The 21,264-nt window shown below is 36.3% G+C and overlaps 1 protein-coding gene across 7 annotated transcripts in view; it reads right to left on the bottom strand.

Annotated features, from left to right (window-relative positions):
* hectd1 (HECT domain containing 1) overlaps window positions 1-21,264 on the bottom strand; it is a 111,530-nt gene that overhangs the window by 2,741 nt on the left and 87,525 nt on the right. For 3 of the 7 annotated variants that reach the window (XM_069916703.1, XM_069916700.1, XM_069916702.1), the window contains 15 exons: window positions 19,237-19,370; window positions 18,679-18,835; window positions 18,212-18,434; window positions 16,500-16,557; window positions 16,084-16,266; window positions 15,640-15,853; window positions 15,444-15,559; window positions 15,060-15,187; window positions 14,566-14,767; window positions 7,964-8,101; window positions 7,208-7,821; window positions 5,804-5,882; window positions 5,554-5,647; window positions 5,125-5,275; window positions 4,027-4,171 (listed from right to left, as the gene is read on the bottom strand). In XM_069916703.1, coding sequence (XP_069772804.1) covers window positions 4,027-4,171; window positions 5,125-5,275; window positions 5,554-5,647; window positions 5,804-5,882; window positions 7,208-7,821; window positions 7,964-8,101; window positions 14,566-14,767; window positions 15,060-15,187; window positions 15,444-15,559; window positions 15,640-15,853; window positions 16,084-16,266; window positions 16,500-16,557; window positions 18,212-18,434; window positions 18,679-18,835; window positions 19,237-19,370 — 2,636 coding nt within the window. The remainder of the gene's footprint in view (window positions 1-4,026; window positions 4,172-5,124; window positions 5,276-5,553; window positions 5,648-5,803; window positions 5,883-7,207; window positions 7,822-7,963; window positions 8,102-14,565; window positions 14,768-15,059; window positions 15,188-15,443; window positions 15,560-15,639; window positions 15,854-16,083; window positions 16,267-16,499; window positions 16,558-18,211; window positions 18,435-18,678; window positions 18,836-19,236; window positions 19,371-21,264) is intronic. The other 4 variants (XM_069916701.1, XM_069916704.1, XM_069916705.1 and 1 more) reach the window with 3 other exon arrangements.

The raw sequence follows: 21,264 nt of genomic DNA on the forward strand, positions 1-21,264 counted from the left end.
TGTTTGTCCAATTGGAGGCCGGTGACCAGTGGAGTTCCTCAGGGATCGGTCCTCGGTCCACTATTGTTTGTTATATATATTAATGATCTGGAAATAGGGGTGGAGAATTGGATAAGCAAGTTTGCGGATGATACAAAGATTGGTGGTGTTGTGGACAGTTAGGAAGATTACCGTAGATTAAAAGGTGATTTAGGAAGGCTGGAGGTGTGGGCTGAGAAATGGCTGATGGAATTTAATACAGATAAGTGTGAGCTGTTACATTTTCAAAAGGCAAATCTAAATAGGTCATATGCATTAAATGGTAGGCTATTGAGATGTGCAGAGCAACAAAGGGATTTAGGAGTTGTGGTAAATAGTACCCTCAAGGCTGATACTCAGGTAGATGGTGTGGTGAAGAAGGCATTTGGAATGTTGGCCTTCATAAATCGGAGTATTGAATTCAAGAGTAGGGAGGTTATGATGAAATTGTACAAGGCATTGGTGAAGCCAAATTTGGAGTATTGTGTACAGTTTTGATCACCAAATTATAGGAAAGATATAAACAAAATAGAGAGAGTGCAGAGAAGGTTCACGAGAATGTTGACAGGATTTCAAGGTTTGAGTTACAGGGAAAGGTTGTGCAGACTGGGGCTTTTTTCTCTGGAGCATAGAAGATTGAGAGGGGACTTGATAGAAGTGTTTAAGATTTTAAAAGGGACAGACAGAGTAAACGTGGATAGGCTTTTTCAATTAAGAGTGGGGGAGATTCAAACTAGAGGGCATGGTTTAAGATTGAAGGGGGAAAATTATAAGGGGAACATGAGGGGAAATTTCTTTACGCAAAGGGTGGTAGGGATGTGGAATGAGCTACCGACAGATGTGGTCGAGGCGGGATCATTGGTTACATTTAAGGAAAGACTGGATAGTTACATGGATAGGAGAGGACTGGAGGGGTATGGACCGGGTGCTGGTCACTGGGACTAGGAGGGTGGGGATTTGTTACGACATGGACTAGTGGTGCCGAACTGGCCTGTTCTGTGCTGTAAGTGGTTATATGGTAAGACTGCAATCCTTCAGCATTTAAGTAATAATTTGATCTTCTATCTTTACTTCCAAAACAGATTTACCAATATTGAACTATTTGCCCACTCACTTAACCTATCTATACTTCTCTGCAGACTCTTCATGTTCACTGAATTTAGGTCATCAACAAACTTTGATATATAACAAATTGTCGATGTAAATCATGAATATTTGCAGACAGGCTCAGCACTGACCTCTGTGGCATCCCACTCACCACCGATCACCAACATAAGAAATATCCATTTGCACCAACTCTCTGCCTTCTGTCTGTTCACCAATCCTCTATCCATGAAAATACATTGCCCTAACTCCATCCACCCTTCTCTACTGGATGAGTCTTTTATGCAGCACTGTATCAAACACCTTCTGGGATCAAAGAGCACAATATCCACTTGTCCTCCTCCATCCACTGTGCTCATTATATCCAAAAAGAACACCAGTAAGCTTCTGGGTGGCATGGTTGGCGTAGTAGTTAGTGCAAAGCCTTTACAGTGCCAGAGACACTTTCTACAAGCTACCTATTCCCACAATTTCAACTACATTTCTTCAAACACAATTCCCTGGAAGGATTCTATTCCTTTCTCTCAATTCCTCCATGTCCGTCACTTTTGCTTCCAAGCTGAGGTCTTCCTATATCCTTCCCTCTTCACCTTCTGCAGGGACTGGTCCCTCCGTGACTCCCTTGTCTGTTTCTCCCTTCCCACCAATCACCTCCTTGCTACCTACCCCTTTGATTGCAAGAAATGCTACACGTGCCCACACCTCCTTCCTCATCATGAATTGGGGCCCCAAATAGTCCTTCACTTTTAAATCTACAGAGTTAATTTAATGCATCCAAGGTTCCTGTTGTGGCCTCCTCTGTATTGGAAAGACTGGTTGCAGACTGGGAGGTCACTTGGCTGAGCATCTTCACTCTCTCCACAGCAATGACGGGGACTCCCAGTGGCCAACCATTTCAATTCCGTGCCAGCATGTCTGTCCACAGCCTTGTGTACTGCCAAACCAGGGCCACCTGTAAATTGGAGGAGTATTCCTCTGGGCATTTCCAACTGGATGGCATTAACTTCGACTTTCTGGTTTCTGCTAGACCACTCCTCGTTCTCCCCTTTCCCTCTGTCACGTTTCCTCCAGCTCTCCACCCTTCTCCATTCAAAACTATTCCCCCCCTCCCTGTTTTGTCTTGTGCTTTCCCTCCCTTATGCATCTATTACCTCTTGCCTATGAGCCTGTGCTTCCCCCCATAACCCTCCCCCCCCACCCATTTTATTCAGGTCCCTGACCACATTTTGCTAATAGTTTCATGAAAGACTCAGCCCCGAAATGTTGGTTAGGTACCTTTATCCTTGCTGTATAAAGTATGCTGTGTGACCTGCTCAGTTTCTCCAACTTTGCGTTTTTACTTTAATCCTGTAACACCTGATATCCTTAAATATTTAATTGCCAATCATCTCCATCCTGCAATTAAATTTCAAGCATGGCCACTAAATCATACACCTTTGCAGTGTCTTGTGCCACAAGTTCAATGATCTTGTTTCAAATACTACAGGCATTCAGATAATGTACCCTTACACTTGCTTTTTAAAATCTGGAAATATTTAGGTTTTTTGCATTCAACTTTTCTGTACTCCATTCTGAAATTAAAATTTTTAAAATTTAAACATACAGTTCATTTCGACCCACGAGTCCGTGCTGCCCAATTTATATCCCATTAATTTACACCCCCGGTATATTTTTTGAATGGTGGGAGGAAACCGGAGCCCCCAGAGAATACCCATGCAGTTATGGGAAGAACATACCAACTCCTTACAGACAGCTACTGATGTTAAACTAATAAACATATTACCTCAGTACCCTATTACTGCTTTCTCTCCTTGATCCCTTTCGCCAGTAGGGTCACATCCAACTTCATTTTGAATATACATAATAAACTGGCTTCTAACAATTTTCTGTGATAGAAAAGATTTCTCCTCATCTTTGTTCCAAATCCTTATCCTCAAATGGTGACCCTTGTTTTGGACTTTCCCAACAAAAGAATTATTCTTCCTATATCTAATTTGTCAAGTCCAGTCCAGAATTTAAAGACTGCAATGAAATTCCCACTCACTCTTCTAAATTCTAATAAATACAACTTTAGATTATCCTGACGTTCTTACATCAGGCCTGCCATCCTAGGAATCAGTCTGGTGAACCTTCGCTACTCCCTTTCAATCGCAAGAATGTCCTTCTTCAGATTAGGTGTCCATAACTGCAGACAATAATCAAGCTGTCGCCTCAGCAAGAGCCAAAACAACTGCAGTTGGACCTCCCTGCTTTTATATTCAAAACCTCTCATTATGAAGACCAACGACTTTACCTTCATTGTCTGTTGTACCTGGATTGCCAACTTGATGCCCAAGTCTCATTGTACCATCCCTTTTATTAATTTGTCATCATTCAGATAATAATCCTGTTAATGTCACCAAAGATAACCTCATATTTATCTACAATTTAGTGCATCTGATATGCATTTCTGCCCACTCTCCTCATCTGTCCAAGTCACTCTGCAGTCTCCAGAAATCTTCCTCACAGCACCCACTGCCATCCAGCTTGGTGTCATCTGCAAATTTGGATATATTACATACAATTCTTTCATCTCGATCCCAAATAAATATTGTAAATAGCTGGGGTCCCACTAGTACACAAATAGCTTGGCTATCATTAGTATTTTTAATAAAAGGTGGATGACAGATTTTTAGGTAGAGTTCAACAGATCTAAAAAGATCCTTCATTGCAAGCCATAGGCATTTGAGGAGGTAAATAATTTACAAATATTCAGATCTGAAACCAGTTAAAATGAATTTTCAAGGAATGAAACAATCTTAATTCTTCCCATTCTGGAACAGATTATGCAAAAATTCACTCAAAAGTTGACAGATTTTCCTACACAATTCAGTTAGGTGATCATTCTAAGGCTATGTTACATACCTTGCGTACAATAGTGAGTCGTGGGTGAAGGTTGGCAAGTCCACCTGGTGGAAGAGTGGAACATCCAGTGGTAAACTGCAAAAATGCTTTCCTTTCATCAGATGACATGCCACAAAGCACTCTCACAAATCGGATAAATCCCGGACTGAGGGAATGAAAGTGATAAAGGCAATGAGTGGGACAGACTGTAGTTCATTTTTATAACATTACTGAAATGCAAAATAGAAGCTAATATTTTAAAAAAATATTAGTTGTTGCAACTTTGAAGGGGAAATTGTGTGTAAATGTTTATTAATAAATTAAACAATGAAACACTGCAAAGCTAGCTTCAGAGTCTGCATTTTATTATAATGAGCATGTCAATCACTAAGATATGTGACTATTCAAACACATGCTACCCATTGGAGATACTGTAGGATTTTTCAAAAGGAGGAAGCATTTATTAATTATTTTGCAAAGAAGTCTCAACCTCCTCATGCATCATAAATTGCAGTGAAAGAAAGCCTCAAATGTCCCAGTATTACTTCCCATTTTTTCATCATTTGTCACCTACCACGCACAGTTGAAGGGAAGAACAGGAAACATTTGAATTTGCACTTCAGATCACATTTTTTTAAACAATTTTAACATCTACCTGAAATTTATTTCAATCTTGATTATTTAGCTACAACCCCTGAAGGTATATTCCACAGGAAACTATCATCGATTTTTCCAGCATCTACAATGTCAAAAGGGAGCTCAAAATTCCCAGCACACAATTAAGTTACATTTGTTACTGGAAATAAAAAGTAAATGGAGTTTTCCATTTCCCTTTATAAATTTGTTCAACTTCAGCTTCTTCCAAATCAATAGAGGCTCAAAAAGACAATTGATCTTAAGGTAGTGCTACTCAAAGATTGGGTCATCATTTCCAAAAAGATACAAGTATCTAAATCGCTCAAGATTGCCCTTATAAAACAGCTAGTCTGAATTCATTCTTGATCTCCTGCTAAGTATAAAGAGAATATCATGACTCAACAATAAAAAATAAGTGATGGTAAAAATGAAACAGTCACTCATTATTGATCATTATTTGCATGCAGAATTATTCATTAATACCTATCACGGGTGTAACCCAATTTGGGTTCAGTATAGTTAATGATGTCCTCTGCAATCCAAGATGGTGACTGGTTTCCACAAAGGATCATTTGCACCTCTTCGTGACTGAAAGAACTTAGTTTTTCCATAGGAAAGACACGGTTGAACCCATCTGGATAGGACAAAATAATTCTTAATCATCAAAACATGGAAATCCGCCTGCAAATCCGGAGATTAAGAGAGATGCTACAAATGTCCAAAATTTAGATCAATTCATACAATTGTGAAATTTGTTTTCCACATGCGACTATCTCACATTGTCTTTATGACTCAACTATTAACTTACATTTAGGAGACTATGGCCCGAACATATTTTGAATGTTAAACATAACAAATACCCTGACCCACAGCAAAACCAGGCCCATTAAATTTTACAAAGAAAACAAGTACCTCTGAAAGCATCCATCTGCTTTTGTATTCCAGTATGCATACAGAAGTCAAACATCAATTCAACATACTCTTCGGCATTATCGATTGTTACCATCTAAAACAAAAATACATTTGATTGAAGTATAACATGAAATTGAATCAAAAGCAAGCTCTAAAAAGGAGGGGGGGGGGGTAGGAGTTTAAAGGTGAAGACCATACAGAGGCAAAATAACATTTGATCTCAATTACTTCTGATAATCTTACCACTGACCTCATCATCTCCATTAGGCCTTAGATCAACAGCTGTAAATCCATGTACTTTAGATGAAGGAGAAAACTGAAAGTTCAGCCTGCAAGATTTAAACGAAGTAGTTAAGGCAACAATTTAAAATAAACTGTCAATTTGCTTGTTTTTCCTTGTTAGGACTGGAAAATTTACAGAATCACAAACATCTTTAGAATTTGACTCAAACCTTTGCTTTGTGCACACATGATAAGTCACTGAATAGATTCAACCTCAGACAATCAGTACAATTTTCCAGAAAAATTCAACTATCTGGAATTTATATTGGTATCGATAAACAGACCAAGACCGAAATTTCAGAAGAGTGAACACATACCCAAGAATGACCATATTCCCAACAGATATGACCAATGATACCTAAAAGAAACATCACCTGCATAATATATGTCCCATTGAATTAGCTACTTTGCTTGTGTCAATTTATTCTATGAAATTTCAATGAAAGAAAGTGCTTTATATAAAAAAAATGAAAAACAAGTCAAATGAAGGACTGTGTGGTAATAATTATTTCACTTCGGAGTCTGAAGTTCATTTGAAAGAAATTGAAAGCCACATCATATTGTTTTCTGAACCACACTGAGATCAGTTACAAGTTCAGCAGAACACCATACATACAAAGTAATCATGCCTTCTGTGCATGTGGTTGAACCTCAAGTGGTACTTTTGGGGCTCTAGAGCTCTTTGTGAAAGTGTATGTAATGTGCACAGACAACTGGCAATTGCCGCACTTTGCCCTCCACCTGTGGACTCCAGCAATTTGAGACATGGATTTATACAAGTTTCATTCTTTATGACAAAGAGGCAGACAGTTTTCCCACCAGTCCCTTCCATCCCACTTATTTTCATGTAACCATTTCTTACATGTCCATCAACTCCCATTGATTCTCCTATCAAACACCAATGCAAATAGATAATTAACACTAGCCACTTAACTAACCAGTATACAACTCAAAAATCAAGACAATTCTCAACTGCCCCATGAACACCATCTGAAAGCTAAGCTTTTTTTATTTAACTTTATACATCACAAGATGTATAAAAGAACTTCAAAAAGAACTTAACACTGCCACTCAACAAAGTCAGTATCAGGAGTACTTGAGACAAGGAGTTCTTGCAGTAAAACACAATGTTCCTCTTTCCAGACTAAAACTCTCCACACAAGCTATTTAATGTGGATGCCAATTTAGTTATTTTACTGACATGCATTCATCTTACAGATGCCTTTTGTGCCAAATCAGAAGAGACAATTTTGACACTTTCCACATTTACAAATCTATATTTTTATTACTTGACCTGAGCAGCCTCTACAAAATAAGGAGAAAATATGTAGATATAATCTTATGATCATAATGCAAATAAGAAAATTCATACCCCAAATCCTCAATGCCAAGTGGTGGTCCTGATCCTGATCGATTCTTCAAAGTGAGCTCCTGGAGCTGAGTGTTTTTTTCATCTTCTGAAAAAGCCCGGTTGCTTAGTATTTGCCGTCTTTTCACAGAAAGTTCTTTTATTTCTTTCAAAAACCTAGCTCTGTGTGGATTTACTAATTGAAAATCCTCCCAAGTCAAAATTCCATGGAACCAACCAGGGGGCTTGGGTTTAGGAGGATCAAGAATAAATTCTGATTTGGAGTCCTCATCAAAGCTTCCAACAGATATAGAATCCTGACCTTCCTCAGTTGAAGCTTCAGATTGGCTTTCAGTATAATGCAAGTCACCATCTACATGTGTCCCATATTCATGTAATAATTTACTCATATTGCTTTTGATGTCTCCCATACACATGAGTTTAAAGAAAGGCTTGGAAATTGGAATGTCCACTAATCTGTTGTCCTGAACACATTTGGCTAAGAAAATTCCAAGGAAATGGAAAAGTTTGGTAATTCTGTCCATTTCTTCACTATCCTGTGGGAATGCTGCAGAAAAAAGTCCACAAGATCGTTGCACATAATATCCTGGAGGCTTCAGTCCACCTCCTAAGTCGACCTATTTTAATCAGAGAAGCAAAACATACAACAATTTTGGATAACTTTTACTTGAAACTAATTTCATAAAAACAATTACAACTTAATGATAAGCATAATTATTACTGCATGGCAAAATAATTTTTTTATTTCGAATTAATTACCTGTCTGGACTCATCATCAGGAAAATCATCATCGCACAGCCAAATTCCAAGTTCTTTCTTTTGAAACTCAGCAGCAATGAGTGCATAAAATTCTAAAGTGGGGCCAAGTCCAGTCCCTTCTTCACCTAAAAATTCAACCTAAAAACACCAGCAACACATTGTCAATTTGATCTTTGAGCAATGATCTAGTGCCATATATTTATACTAGTCACAAGAAGTGAATATACTGAAATACATAGGATCAAGATATATAACCAAAACATTTAAATACAATGAGTATCTACCAAATCTTCTCTCCGCTCACTCACCTCCAAAAAGGCCCATTCCCTAACCCTACCCTCACCTCCACCTACGAAAGGAGGACAGCACATCTGCAGTGAGGTCAACAGTGACTGAGGTATGCAAATTTGGAATGTGACAAAAACCATGAATAATCAGTGATTATTTTGGAGACTAAATGGCTCAACATTTTACTACCATAACTGAGGTTCAACAGTCTCTGTCAGCCCTTCTTAATGAAAAGGTGGGGGGGGAAGAGAAGGGCCACAAAATGAAGTCCTTACAAGGGAAGCCCAAAGTATATGGGGTATGCAAACTGAACAAATTAATCATTTTTGGAGAAGGACTTTCCTGCTAGGCTTTGCTGAATAGCTGAAAAGATCTCTTGTTGCTTGACAAAGTTAGAGACATTTAAAGACCACAGAGAAGGACCTTGATAAATGCAGAAAATTACCCATGTTTTCAGAACGTTCCTTGCCTCTACATAATTGTTTGACTGACATGGAACCAGCTTTGGCTATGAATTTCCTTCCACGTGGTTTTCCTCTTTTGTTCCATCGCCTTCAATTCCAGGAAATAAGCATGAAGCCTGAGAAGTTTTACTCCATATATCTCGTGTCTGCGAGCACCCCCACTTTGTTTTGTGATAGGTGGTAAATGTGTGTTTCCTTCTGCTAGCTTTTATTGAAGATGGAATATATTGCTCTTTATTTTCCATGAGATTTAAAATGACTTTTGAGCAAATCCTTGCAGAAGTGCTTTTATTTTGTAATAGTTAATTTTTGTTACTTTTAGAAATAATTTTGCCCATGAGTTCCTCAGCAAAAAAATGTTGGCAGTATTCGGTGGAATTCTTATCATATGGTAAAGGTTCCATTATTGTCACGTAAAATACATGAAATTCTTGAACATTTTAGTTGGAAGGGTAAATTTCCCAGGAAACAATTTCTTTCAGACATTATTGATATTAATACCCCAAAAACTTTTTTCAAGATTTAAATAAACAAATAAAGAAATTTCTTTGGAAAGGTAAGATGGGAAGTCTCTATCGAAAAGTTAACATGGAAATACAAATTAGAAAGATTACATCTTCCCAATTTTAGGAACTATTATCGAGCAGATCAGATAAGATTCTTGGCTTATTTTTTTGAAAATAGAAAACCAGCATGGATCAATATAGAATTGAATAAAATAGAAAAGAAAGTAGAAGAATTGATATACAAATGGGAATCAAAACTGTTGGTTGCCGATAAAGAGATCCAAACTTGAAGCATTTACTTAATGTTTGGAATAAAATAAATCAGTATATTGGAGGAGGGTCTTTATCACCTAAAATGCCATTGATTATTCCTCTTTTAGCCTTTTCAAGAGATGAATTTTTAAATATGTTACCGTAAACAGATTACTAATGTTGAAGATTGTTATGAAAGTCAATTAATGTCATTTGAGCAATTGAGAAACAAATATGCTGTACCACGTAATACTCTTTTCTGTTACTTTCAGCTAAGAGCATATTTGAGAGAGAAGTTGGGACCAACAATGTTTTTGTTTAGCTGGAATGAGGTAAAACTTCTTATTAGGAGAGGGTTGTTAGAAAAATAAATATTTTTTGATACATTCATTATTACAAGCAGGAACTCCTAAATTAGGATTATAAAGATCTAAGCAGAGATGGGAAACAGATTTGAATATTACAATAGAACAACAAATGTGGGAAAATGTATGCAGGGACTGGATGATTAATACTATCAATGTAATATATAGATTAGTTCAATATAATTTTCTACATCAATTATATCTTAAGTCACAGAAACTGAAGTCAGATTATCAGATCAAATGTTTTAGGTGTGGAGAAAATGTAGGATCTTTTATACATTCTACATGGTCTTGTCCCAATGTGAGACCTTTCTAGGTAACTTTTTGGGACAAGTTACAGGAGTTGTTTTTTTGTTAAATTTTGATTTATTTTTATATTGAAGTATGTCCTAAATTGAAATTATTAAATTAGCATTAGCAGTAGCGAGAAAATGTATTGCAATTACTTGGGAAAACAGATACATTTTAACTATGCCAGAGTGGCAAGATGAAATTCAAAGTTGAATTCCTTTGGAAAAAATTAGTTATAATTTAAGAAATAAATATTCTGTTTTTACAAATATGACGCCCACACACTCAAATAAAGGGATTAAATTTGTAGTGATATTCATTTTATCCATCTAGCCCTGTGGAATTCGCCTGTTTGTTCATTTTAGAACTGATGAATTGTACTGCACAATATCTCTCTCTGAAATCAGATTCTTTTTTTTTGAACTCTCTTTTTCTTTTTTATACCTATATATTTTTTTTAACTTTTTTCAATTTGTATATTGTTTTTGGAGGGGGGAGGAAACCATCATATATGTAAGCAATTTGCTTTTTTGAAATTTGTATTATTATAATAAATGTAGTTACTGCATGTATAGAATAATAAAATATTAAAAAAATATTTAACTGTCTCCCATCTTTCCTTTTGTCAGTGAGGTGGAAGACCGCAGAGCCCACCTCACTGACAAAAGACAAAGGAGGAAAAACGCAACACCCAACCCCAACCAACCAATTTTCCCTTGCAACCGCTGCAACCATGCCTGCCTGTCCCGCATCGGACTTGTCAGTCACCAACTAGCCTGCAGCAGATGTGGACATAACCCCTCCATAAATCTTCATCCGTGAAGCCAAGCCAAAGAGAAAGAGAGCATGTATAGAATAATAAAATATTAAAAAAAATATATTTAACTTTGTCTCCCATCTTTTCTTATATCTCTGTTAAACTGTTCTCTGCCCATGTGCTTGATTTGTTTGAATGCATTTTCAAATGAAACCATGAGGCCAAGCAAGCTGAAAAAACATTTGGAGGTCACACAAAGAGAAAGATAAATTCTTAGATTACTTTAAAAGCCTTCAAGATAATTTCAAAAGACTTGCTTTTATCCTATCCACTCCTCTTAATTAGTAATCTTTAATAACAATTAATGATGGTCTATGTTAATATTATTGTATATTAAATGGTAGGTGTTTCTTTTCTTACTTTTGGGTGTGGGGGGGGAAATGGGGAGAAAATATATAAAAGTACTTTTTTGTTTCATTGGCTGTGGATATTTGATTAAATGTTTTATTCATTTTTTCCTGTAATGATGCAAACAATTAAATACATTTTTTTAAAAAAAAAGGCCAATGCTCAAACAGATGATAACTGAAACGTCACAGAAATGAGAAAAAATCTTCTTGATTCATGTAAGTTGTGACAGAATATAGATATGTTTTTGGGAGCTAAATTGGGCCAGGTATTGTTAGTGTTGGTCACATACAAAGACTTTAAAACAGATCTTATTTAAAATACTGAAGCTCTGCTAATGTTGGACATGTTGGGGCCTCAGAGCCTTTGCAAAAGCATTGGAGAGTGTCCAAGAGACTTCACTAATGGATTGTTGCTTACAAAAAGGCAACAGATGAGAGAGAGAGATTCTTATTTTTGCCTGGTGAAAGCTCTTCTGCCTCATGCAAGAGGAGAGGACTGGCTGTCTAATGTTTCACTTGGAATATGAGGCACTCTGTGGTGACCTGAAAGAAAGAGGAGAACCCTGAAGGGGCAAGTTTCTTTGGCAAGACACTGAAGTGGCTGGGTGTCCAGCGTGCAATAAATCTCTCAAAACTGACAAGAACATTCCTGAGTGGTAACCATTTACCTTTCAAGCACCAAAGCCTTTATAAATGTTAAATTCTGTGCACAGTATAAGAACTGCCTGCAACCAGTGAACTTGGAGGAATGAGAAGTGAGATTGGACTGTGAACCAATGAACTTTTCTGAACTTACACACTCATTACATACGCGTGCTCTTAGAATAAGGGGGTTAAGTTAGGTTAGTTAAGTCAATAGCGATAAGTTAAAGTTTGATTCTATTTTCATGTTTAAAGATAATTAAAAGCAACTTTTGTTTAAGTAACGATTTGTCTTGGTGAATATCTATTGCTGTTGGGTTTTGTGGTCCTCTGGGCTCGTAATCGATTGCAAAAAGTGGAAATGATCATAACGTCATTGAGTCACTTATTTTGCCTTCACTGTCCATAATATTTGACATCATGAATTTAAAACACCCACAACGCTATTCAGGCAATTCCTTTGCATAATTCCATTGTTTCTAGAAGAATTGATAAGATGGCAAGGAACAATGAAAAACAATCAGTCATTTCATTGCAAACCAAGAAATTCTCTTTACAATTAGACAAACCCACTCTGCAAGAGAGCAATCCTCTTCCCAAGCTTCATACCAGATTCTGGAATGGAAACGATCTGATGGAAGAGATGCTGTTTTCCAAAAGATGGGACTGACTATTTTCAAATATGTTAAGCATTACATAAACAAGAACAGTATTCTATTCGAGAACATAGCTGAACTAATGGTGCCAATTCCAAGGTTGGGCAACACAGAGGGTTCATCACACGCCTGAAAAATGTTGTACCTTCAAGTCTTTACTGATCATTGCATAATTCACTGGGAGCATTTAATAGCTCAAAGGAAGATGTTTAAATGCTTTGCTTTAATTATCATAAAGACTGTAAACTTTATAAAATCACATCTCCTTCAAGACCATCTATTCTGGCATCTGTCTGAAGAAAATGAAGAATATTTCCCGATGATGCTGTCATTGTTGTTTAGTTGCACTCTGGGCCATAATTGTTTCCTTTCTCACAAGCATAGAGAAAAACTCTGATGCAGAGGTAGACATATTTTATCTGACAGATATCTGTGACAAACTCAATTTATTGAACAAGACCTTACAGGGCCTTCTTCAAAAGTTCAAAGTCAATTACAGCAATATCAGACATGGAATTTTTACAATTTGACTATGCATGTTTTTACAATTTCCAAATTTGAACACAAACGCACTGAAGGATGAAGACATTACACTTTGTGAAACACCTCAAGCAAATTCACACAGATCTGCAGAAAATATTAACCAGAATGTTACCTGAATGTTACCTGGGTTTAAGCATCTAGAGTATAGGGAGAGATTGGATAAGATTAGATCTTTATTCTTTGGAGCGTAGAAGGTTGAGAGGGGATTTGATAGAAGTATTTAAGATTATGAAAGGGATAGACAGAGTGGATGTGGATAGACTATTTCCGTTAAGAGGAGGAAAGATTAAAACAAGAGGACATGAGTTAAGAATTAAGGGGCAGAGGTTTAGAGGTAACATGAGGGGGAACTTCTTTACTCAGAGAGTGGTAGCCGTGTGGAATGATCTTCCGGGAGAAATAGTGGCGGCGGAGTCAATTGTATTATTTAAGAAAAGGTTGGACAGGTATATGGATGAGAAGAAGATGGAGGGTTATGGGCATTGTGCAGGGAGGTGGGACTAGAAAGGGGTGTTTGGTTCGGTGCGGACTAGAAGGGCCTAATGGCCTGGTTCCGTGCTGTAATTGTTATGTTATGTTGTTATCTATATTGTGTATTAGATCCATCTGAGGAAAAACCCAGAAATTCAAGAGTGGTTGACCTTTAGAGTGACGTAAATGCCTGCTGCAAGTTCAATCAATTTTTAAAAAATTTTTTTTGGATTAAGGATGATCTGCTGAAGAGATTTCCAAAATTATAGGAAAAGGCTGAAATATTTTTCATTGCCTTTCCCTCAACATCTTGAGTTGAATGTGGATTCAGCAAGATAGTTTCCTTGACAAAATCCAGGACCAGACTTGATAGCACAAGAGATGACCTTCAACTATCTCTATTCAATTTGGAGCCTGACACCGAAAAATTTGCACAGGAACATCAAGTTGAAGAACCTCACTAAAATGTTCATTTTATAAAAATTATGCTTAAAGTTCTTTTTATTAAGGTTTCACATCCTCGAGTTTATGCTTCAAGGTGCCCTAAGAACTCATTATGTCCAAACCATTGCACTCTAAAATTCTTTTTTTTTAAAATATGACATGTTCCTTTTTTTTTCTTTCATAAATGTTCAAAAATAATTATTTCCTAGTTGGCTACGCTCAGAGTAAAATCCTTTCTTTCTTTTCATCACGTAATAGATATTTTTTAATGTAGTCGTCAGGAGGCAAGTACGGAATAAACCAGCTAAACTTGACCTGTTTCACAAGGAAGAAGGCCCCATAAAACTTTGAGCTGAATCCAAAACAAAGAGAATGGCTGATCTGAGTGGTTCATCTTTGGGAATTTCAGGAGCAGGAAAACCTGTTAAATCTCAAGTCTCTTTTCCACCATTAATCACCTAGAGCCATAATTATTCCAATTGAAATTACATTTTTTTTTAAAAAATTGCTTACCTCGAGAACAGATTTCCTGTCAGCATGAATCTGCATGACATTCTCTGCCCATTCCATTAACATATCACCTCGAGGAACTTTAACCCGTTCATGTTTTAATCTTCCAACTCTAAATTCTCCTGGATCGTCACGCCTCACCGCTGCGGTTGCTCGGGTTCTTTCCACGGTAGCTTCACGCCTATTCTGTAGCCAGACAATTGCTCTAAAAACATAGATGAACATGAAAGTAAATATCACATGGGAGAAAAGATTTCAAATAACTATTTTCAAAGTCGTGCTGAGAGTGGATATAAAAATTAAAAAAACCAATTAGGCTATGGTATCTATGTCATTTTTGATGCAACATCAAGTTTTCAACTGAACATTTATCATTCCTTCAGGAGGATAAAACAAATACAAAGGCAAGATTCCTAGTAACTGCAAACATGGAAACAGAATGTAATGCAAATAAATTATGCATGCAAAGCCATATCACCCAGATTTTTTTTTTTTACCTTGACGCACCAAATGCTGTGCAGGTAAAGTACAGTTGTCTAGTTTCAAAAGGGATTAAGAATGGGCATTTGCTGGTCAACTGCTCACACCAGTCTGGCAAAGCACTACTAGCCAAAGCCAAGGGTTCCTGTACCAAAAAACAGCATAAATAATACAAATGAGAAGCAACTTAAATGTAAAAACTTGTGTTTCCAAAAACAATCAAACCTCAACTTTGTTATAATGTAAGTATCACTGAAGTCAAAAAAATTACTCAGGCAATTTTTAAAAAAATGCAATCATTTTCTCAAATATTTGGAAATGTGTATCATTTTAATGCTTCGTTTTAAATGAAATTGGAAATAAATGTTCCACAATTTACATTTATATCAATTTAAAATTACCTCAATTTGCTGCAAGATTTTTGTAGTGACTTTTTTGCTTGTGAATTCCTCTGGTGAAACATTGAACTCAAGTTGACCATCATCATCTATCAGGAACAAACATTGACCACAGTAAACTTGGGGGGGGAATAATCCATATATTAAGAGATATTTTATTCGTTCATCTTTTGTTTTTAATGTGATAAATTTCTCCAACCTTCCTGACTTCTCCATGAAGAGTATGGATCACTAGCAACAATATATAGAATTCGAAGTAATTGTAGAACATCTTCCACACCACAAGCACTCTGTCCACTCCCAGCCTTTGCTTGTGGCTGTTCTCGTGTTCCACTAAGAATCTCACAACTGTGCAAATATGATATGGACCCATGGCTTAGTCCTGACAATTTGGTTCCATGCTCACAAAACTCCTGCAGGAAGTTTTTTTTTCCAAAAACAGAAAAAAAACACCCATCATAACCAGCACAAAATATATCATCAATATGAAGGTGTCTGAATACTTTTAATCTGCGACATGAATGCATTTAGGTGCAAATTTAGTCAGCTAATTCAAGCATTTACTATGATGCAAGCATTGTTTATGCTTATACAAATGCAGTCATACATTATCTCAAAGAAAAAAATGATTGCAGTGATGTACCTTGTATGCAGCTATGAGCTGAGAACAATTTCTGTTTTTCCTAATACTTTTATTAGTGCCGGTTAATTTCCAGTGCCGCAGGAAAGCTGAATCTGCATTCTTCTGCAGGTAGGTTATCAAGTCATTCTTTGGTAATTCATCAGTGCCAAGATATTGTTCCACATGCTCTACAGACCAGCAGCCCTACAACAGGAAGAACCAAAAGTTGGTCTTTCCTGATTGTAAAGTCTTACAGGTTGTACATGCATTAAATATGAACTTTGAATTCATGCATCTCAAGTTTTTAAAAATAGTCAAAATTATGTTAGTTCATCAATTTTAAAATATTAAACATAAGTAGTAGTTTAATCTGTTATTTTTAGCAGCAAATCAAAATCTACTGACAATACTTCAACAGGAAGAGAAACACTACTTACCATCTTCCCATTTTCTCCTCTCTCTTTATCAGAATCTTTCATCTCTCTGTACATAATCCTGGAATAATCACACAAGCATTCATTATTGAATCACAAACTGTACAACACAGAAAAGAAATTTTTTGGCTACTATGTCTGTGCCATTCACAAAAGGGCTTACTCGGAAATCCCACCTCTGGGTTGAAGTTAATAGCCCTGCATATTACAAATGTTCAAATACAAACTGAGGTACTTTTTTAAAAAACACAAGTGTTTCAGCTCAGTCGTCTTTTCACATTGTGAGCTCTAGATCCCTACAGACCTGGGTTAAAAATTCACTCGTTTCTTTTCCTTGTATTAATTAAAGACACATAGCCTGGTTTTTGACCAGTTGCTGAAGGAAAAAGATCATTGCCAAGTTCAGGTAACGAATGTGGTCCTGTTTTCCAAGTGCCCATAAATCAATTTTATCTTTTTGTTGGAAAGTACACAAAAATCCTTTGTTTTGGTACCCATTCCTCCACAGTACAGCAATGAACGGTATCAAAGGCACATTACACTTGTGATAAAGAAATTACTAAATGTGGAGAGAGGAAACAAGGTCTGCCGAAAATAGGACCAAATGCATGCATGTAAATCAGATTTTTTAATGCAAGATTATGGGAGCTTGTTTGTATGTTCTGGTGTCCATAGGTTGAGTGTTTGTGACCCAGGATAATCCGTACACCATCAATGTCTTTCATAACTCCTCAGCCTCTTCTATTGCAAATGAAATAAAACCAGTCCATCCAATCTTTCTCTATAGGTCTAATTTCCGGCAACATCATTGACTATTTCCTCTGAACCCTTGTCAACACAATCACATATTCCTCTAATGTGGTGGCCAATTAGCATTGTCTACTGTTCTAGCGTATCATCTTCAATTTTTCATTAAAAACACTGATCATCAGTATCAGATATCGAGGTAACAAGTTAAAGTTCATCAACTCAATACTTTGATTTTAGGCTCGGAGAAGAACCCCATTCGATCAATCTAATTTTATTCCTCTTTACACTGTCGAACTTCTGGCATCCACACAGTGTATGGAAACATTAATGGAAATAACACTTCCATTCCTTGTAAATATTCCACTTTAATGAAGAGATTCTATTCCAAGTGAACTTTGATACAATTTGACCAAGGATCTCAATTCACAGCAATTATGCCCAATTGTTCACATCTGTTAAAGGATGAAGCTGCTTATCTCAAGATTTTAATGTGATGTCCTGAAACTAGGAAAAAAAATGACAAGTGTAATTTTTATTCTATTCCAGTAATGAGCTTTTTTTAAATAAAGTATTTTTTTTATAATAGACATTTAATAATAAACTACAACAATGTGTTAATGTCCAACTGAGAAGTTTAGGAAAATCAACACACCAGTCCTAATCTTGAAAAACACATTTTACTCAAGAACATAAATACCACAAGTGCTTTTAACTTCTTAAACATGGTGCTTCAAAGAGAATCCCAAATACCCCATATTCATATTTACTAATCAGAGGCTTTGCATGCATTGAATATACTGCCATCAAACTTTTTTTTAAAAAAGGGAAGATTTATTACTTAGTCCTAAAACAATTAGAAAACAGTAATATGTTGAATATAAATTCAAAAGTAAATTATACATTTAAAAATGTTCAATTAAATAAATTCAAGAATCCACAAACAATATCCTGAAATGTTCACTTACGTATATGTTGGCTCCCAAATGCCCCTAAGTTTATCGGATTTGATATTTCCATTGCAGGATAACTGCAAGAGTTTCTGCACATAGTAGAAAATTGTCGCTCTATAGTTTGAGAGAGGCAATTCCACTTCACGAGATGTTCCCAAGCCGGCTACCTTAAGAATCAATGCCAATCGTGGTGAAGGAGCACACTCTACTTCCTCCAACAGTTCTGATCGAGGTGTTCCTGTAAAAATGTTTTAGTTTCCAAATTTAAAAAGTCCTGGCTTTTCATTCAAACTACAACCAGAATGAACATACAAAAATCAATGCACTCTTTGCTTTAGGAAAATATTGCAAGTAAAACCAAATTGTGATCTTTATCATAAAATTTCAAGCATCTTAATACTGATGTGCACAAAAGGCTACACAAATAATGTAATATGATCTTCAATTCTACTAGAACCCTTTTCTTTGTTGTCTAAGTGTACCTGGGGGCGGAATCTCCAGATCAGTAGTTTGCTGTACATTTGTGCGACCTGGGCGGGGATCAAAAGCAGGTACAAGGGCAGAGAACTGCCTTTTTAGAACAAAATCATCATCCCATGTTCTACGGCGCCCTCCTTTTGTTTCGTATTCCTCTTCTTCCTGTGTTTCAATGTTAAAATTGAAGGAAATTTATTCTTTAATTTGAATTGCTTATTGTCCCATGTTCCAAGATACAGTTAAAAGCTTTGTTTTGCATGTTATCCAGATAATTCAATCCATAGACAAGTACAGCAGGAAGTACAATAATAAAACAGCAGTGCGTGCCATAGTGTTACAACAGTCAAAATGTGGAGCAAATGGCGTTTCCAGAACAGAGTGTAGAACATAGTTAAACAGTGCAGAAGAATCATTTTTGAGAGGTCCTTTCATAAAACAAGACCCAAAGCTATGGCAATAACCTGTTAATAATTTCAATATAAAAATATATTTCTGCCCTTCATATGAAGACACTGCAAAAAAAATAAAAGACACTCATTTTAAATTTCAGGTGAATAACATACCATTACTTCCTCATATTCCTGATCTTCTTGATTGTCATCTTCATTTTCATCATCTTCCTCATCGGGTTCAGGTAAATCTTCATCATCTTCAAGTTCTGCCAATAAAGTACTAGCACGACAGCTGTCCAGAAAATCTGAACCATTTAATGAGGATCATTAGTTTGGAAATGCCTACATTTTGTTCAAAATTAATACAGTAATGTGGAAAATATAATTTCAATCTTCATAATGAATATGAAAACATCTATGTAACAATTGGTGAATATTTAGCTACAATTCTTTTTTTATAGTTTATTTGTTACAAATCTTTATGACGAAGTATGCAAAATTACTCAACCTGGTACATCTTTATAAATCATTAATTATTGAGATACAAAAACTCAATCCTCTGTTCTGCACTGTGAAAATTGACAGTAAAACATGACGCTGGGTGAGTGAAAGGGAATAACACTCATGAAAACCACATTCAAAATGCTATCTAATCACAAATAAGACATGGGAATTCAACTTCAGATAGGAACTACAGTTTACTTTCATGCAGATAAAACAGATAATTCACCATGTTTTAAATGTTCGTTGAAATACAGTATACAATCTGATTATATCATTTAGATTCAATTTTTTTAAAAAAAATCAATTACTTAAGGATGGAAACGTAGCTGTCAAGGTCTGCATTCTATCCTAAATAGTTTGCCGAACCACTGCAACTTAGATGGTGAAATTGCTGATAGGTAGGGGATTTCAGAATTTTGTCCCAAAGACAATTGTGGCATTGTTGTCATGTCCTCACCATTAGAAGGCATGGCTGATTGAAGTGTTGCCAAGATGCATTGCAATTTCATAATATTCCAGCTGTTCGTCAACTCAACTGTGTTCCAAAATAAAAGCTTATTTGTACAAACTTTTACTTTATAAATCAAAATTACAAAATTCCAGTGTAAAGGGATACTGAAGAATATTCAAGATTAATCAAAGATTTCAAATTCTCTTTCTGCTCTAGCTTTCCAAAAAGTTCCACAGATGAGAAATACCATATGCTAAAAGAGCTAATTAAGATCAAACATGGAGTAGCACTGGCTAATTTCATCAAACTCAGAAGCACCGTTGAGAGATACTGATCAACAATCGGGCATTTTGATCTCGTTTCATAAATTGGTTTTACTTTTTCTTTTTGTGAAGTGCTGAAATGAAAGAACTTCACAAGAAAAAAAACGACCATCTTTTGCCTGATAAATGAAAAAGAACATAAAAAGGAGAAATATGCATATTTAAACAGACTGCATTACATCCTCATGTTTTCACCAAGCCTTTAAACGTAGTTAAATTAGTTTGCCAGAAAACTCTTCTCATCTGTGTAATACAATTAGATAAATGTGACATCACAGCATGGATTACAAAGAGCAAGTAAATTAACCTAGGTTCTTTAAATTCCAGATGGGTCAACTTTATTACCTGAAAATATAGTTCCCAGTATTTTTTGTGCATGTCTGAATGGAACCCAACATGAAAAACTAATTTCTTAGTAAGGAGTAGAAGGTGGGGGTGGGAAACTGCAGTATCTGATAAAAGGAGAAGCTAGAGTTATGACCATTAATGGCCAATGGGGCTTTTACTTAAAAGTATGCCCTCTCCGGTGAAAGTTCAAGTTTATCTGTCATCCCATTGTACCAGTACAATCCAATGAAACAGCATTCTCCAGTCCATGGTGCAGAGCAGCACAAAACACACAGACAGAACACACAGAAGCAAACAATTTATGCACCACATATATGTGTGTGTATGGGTGGGTGGGCGCGCGAGATTTTTATATGTACTCTTAATAAATGGTAGCCATGGAGATTGTTTTTAGCAGTCATTCAGCAGTCTTACTGGCCATGGAAAGAAGTTGTTCCTCAGCCTCTTGGTTCTGGCTCTGATACTTCTATCTTTTTCCTGAAGGGAGTGGCTTGAAGATGCTGCATGCAGGATGATAGGGGCTCTCCCTGATCTTCCAAGCCCTCTTTAGACAACGATCCTGGTAAATCTCAT

The sequence above is a fragment of the Narcine bancroftii genome, chromosome 2 (assembly GCF_036971445.1).
Source record: "Narcine bancroftii isolate sNarBan1 chromosome 2, sNarBan1.hap1, whole genome shotgun sequence".
NCBI lineage: Eukaryota > Metazoa > Chordata > Chondrichthyes > Torpediniformes > Narcinidae > Narcine > Narcine bancroftii.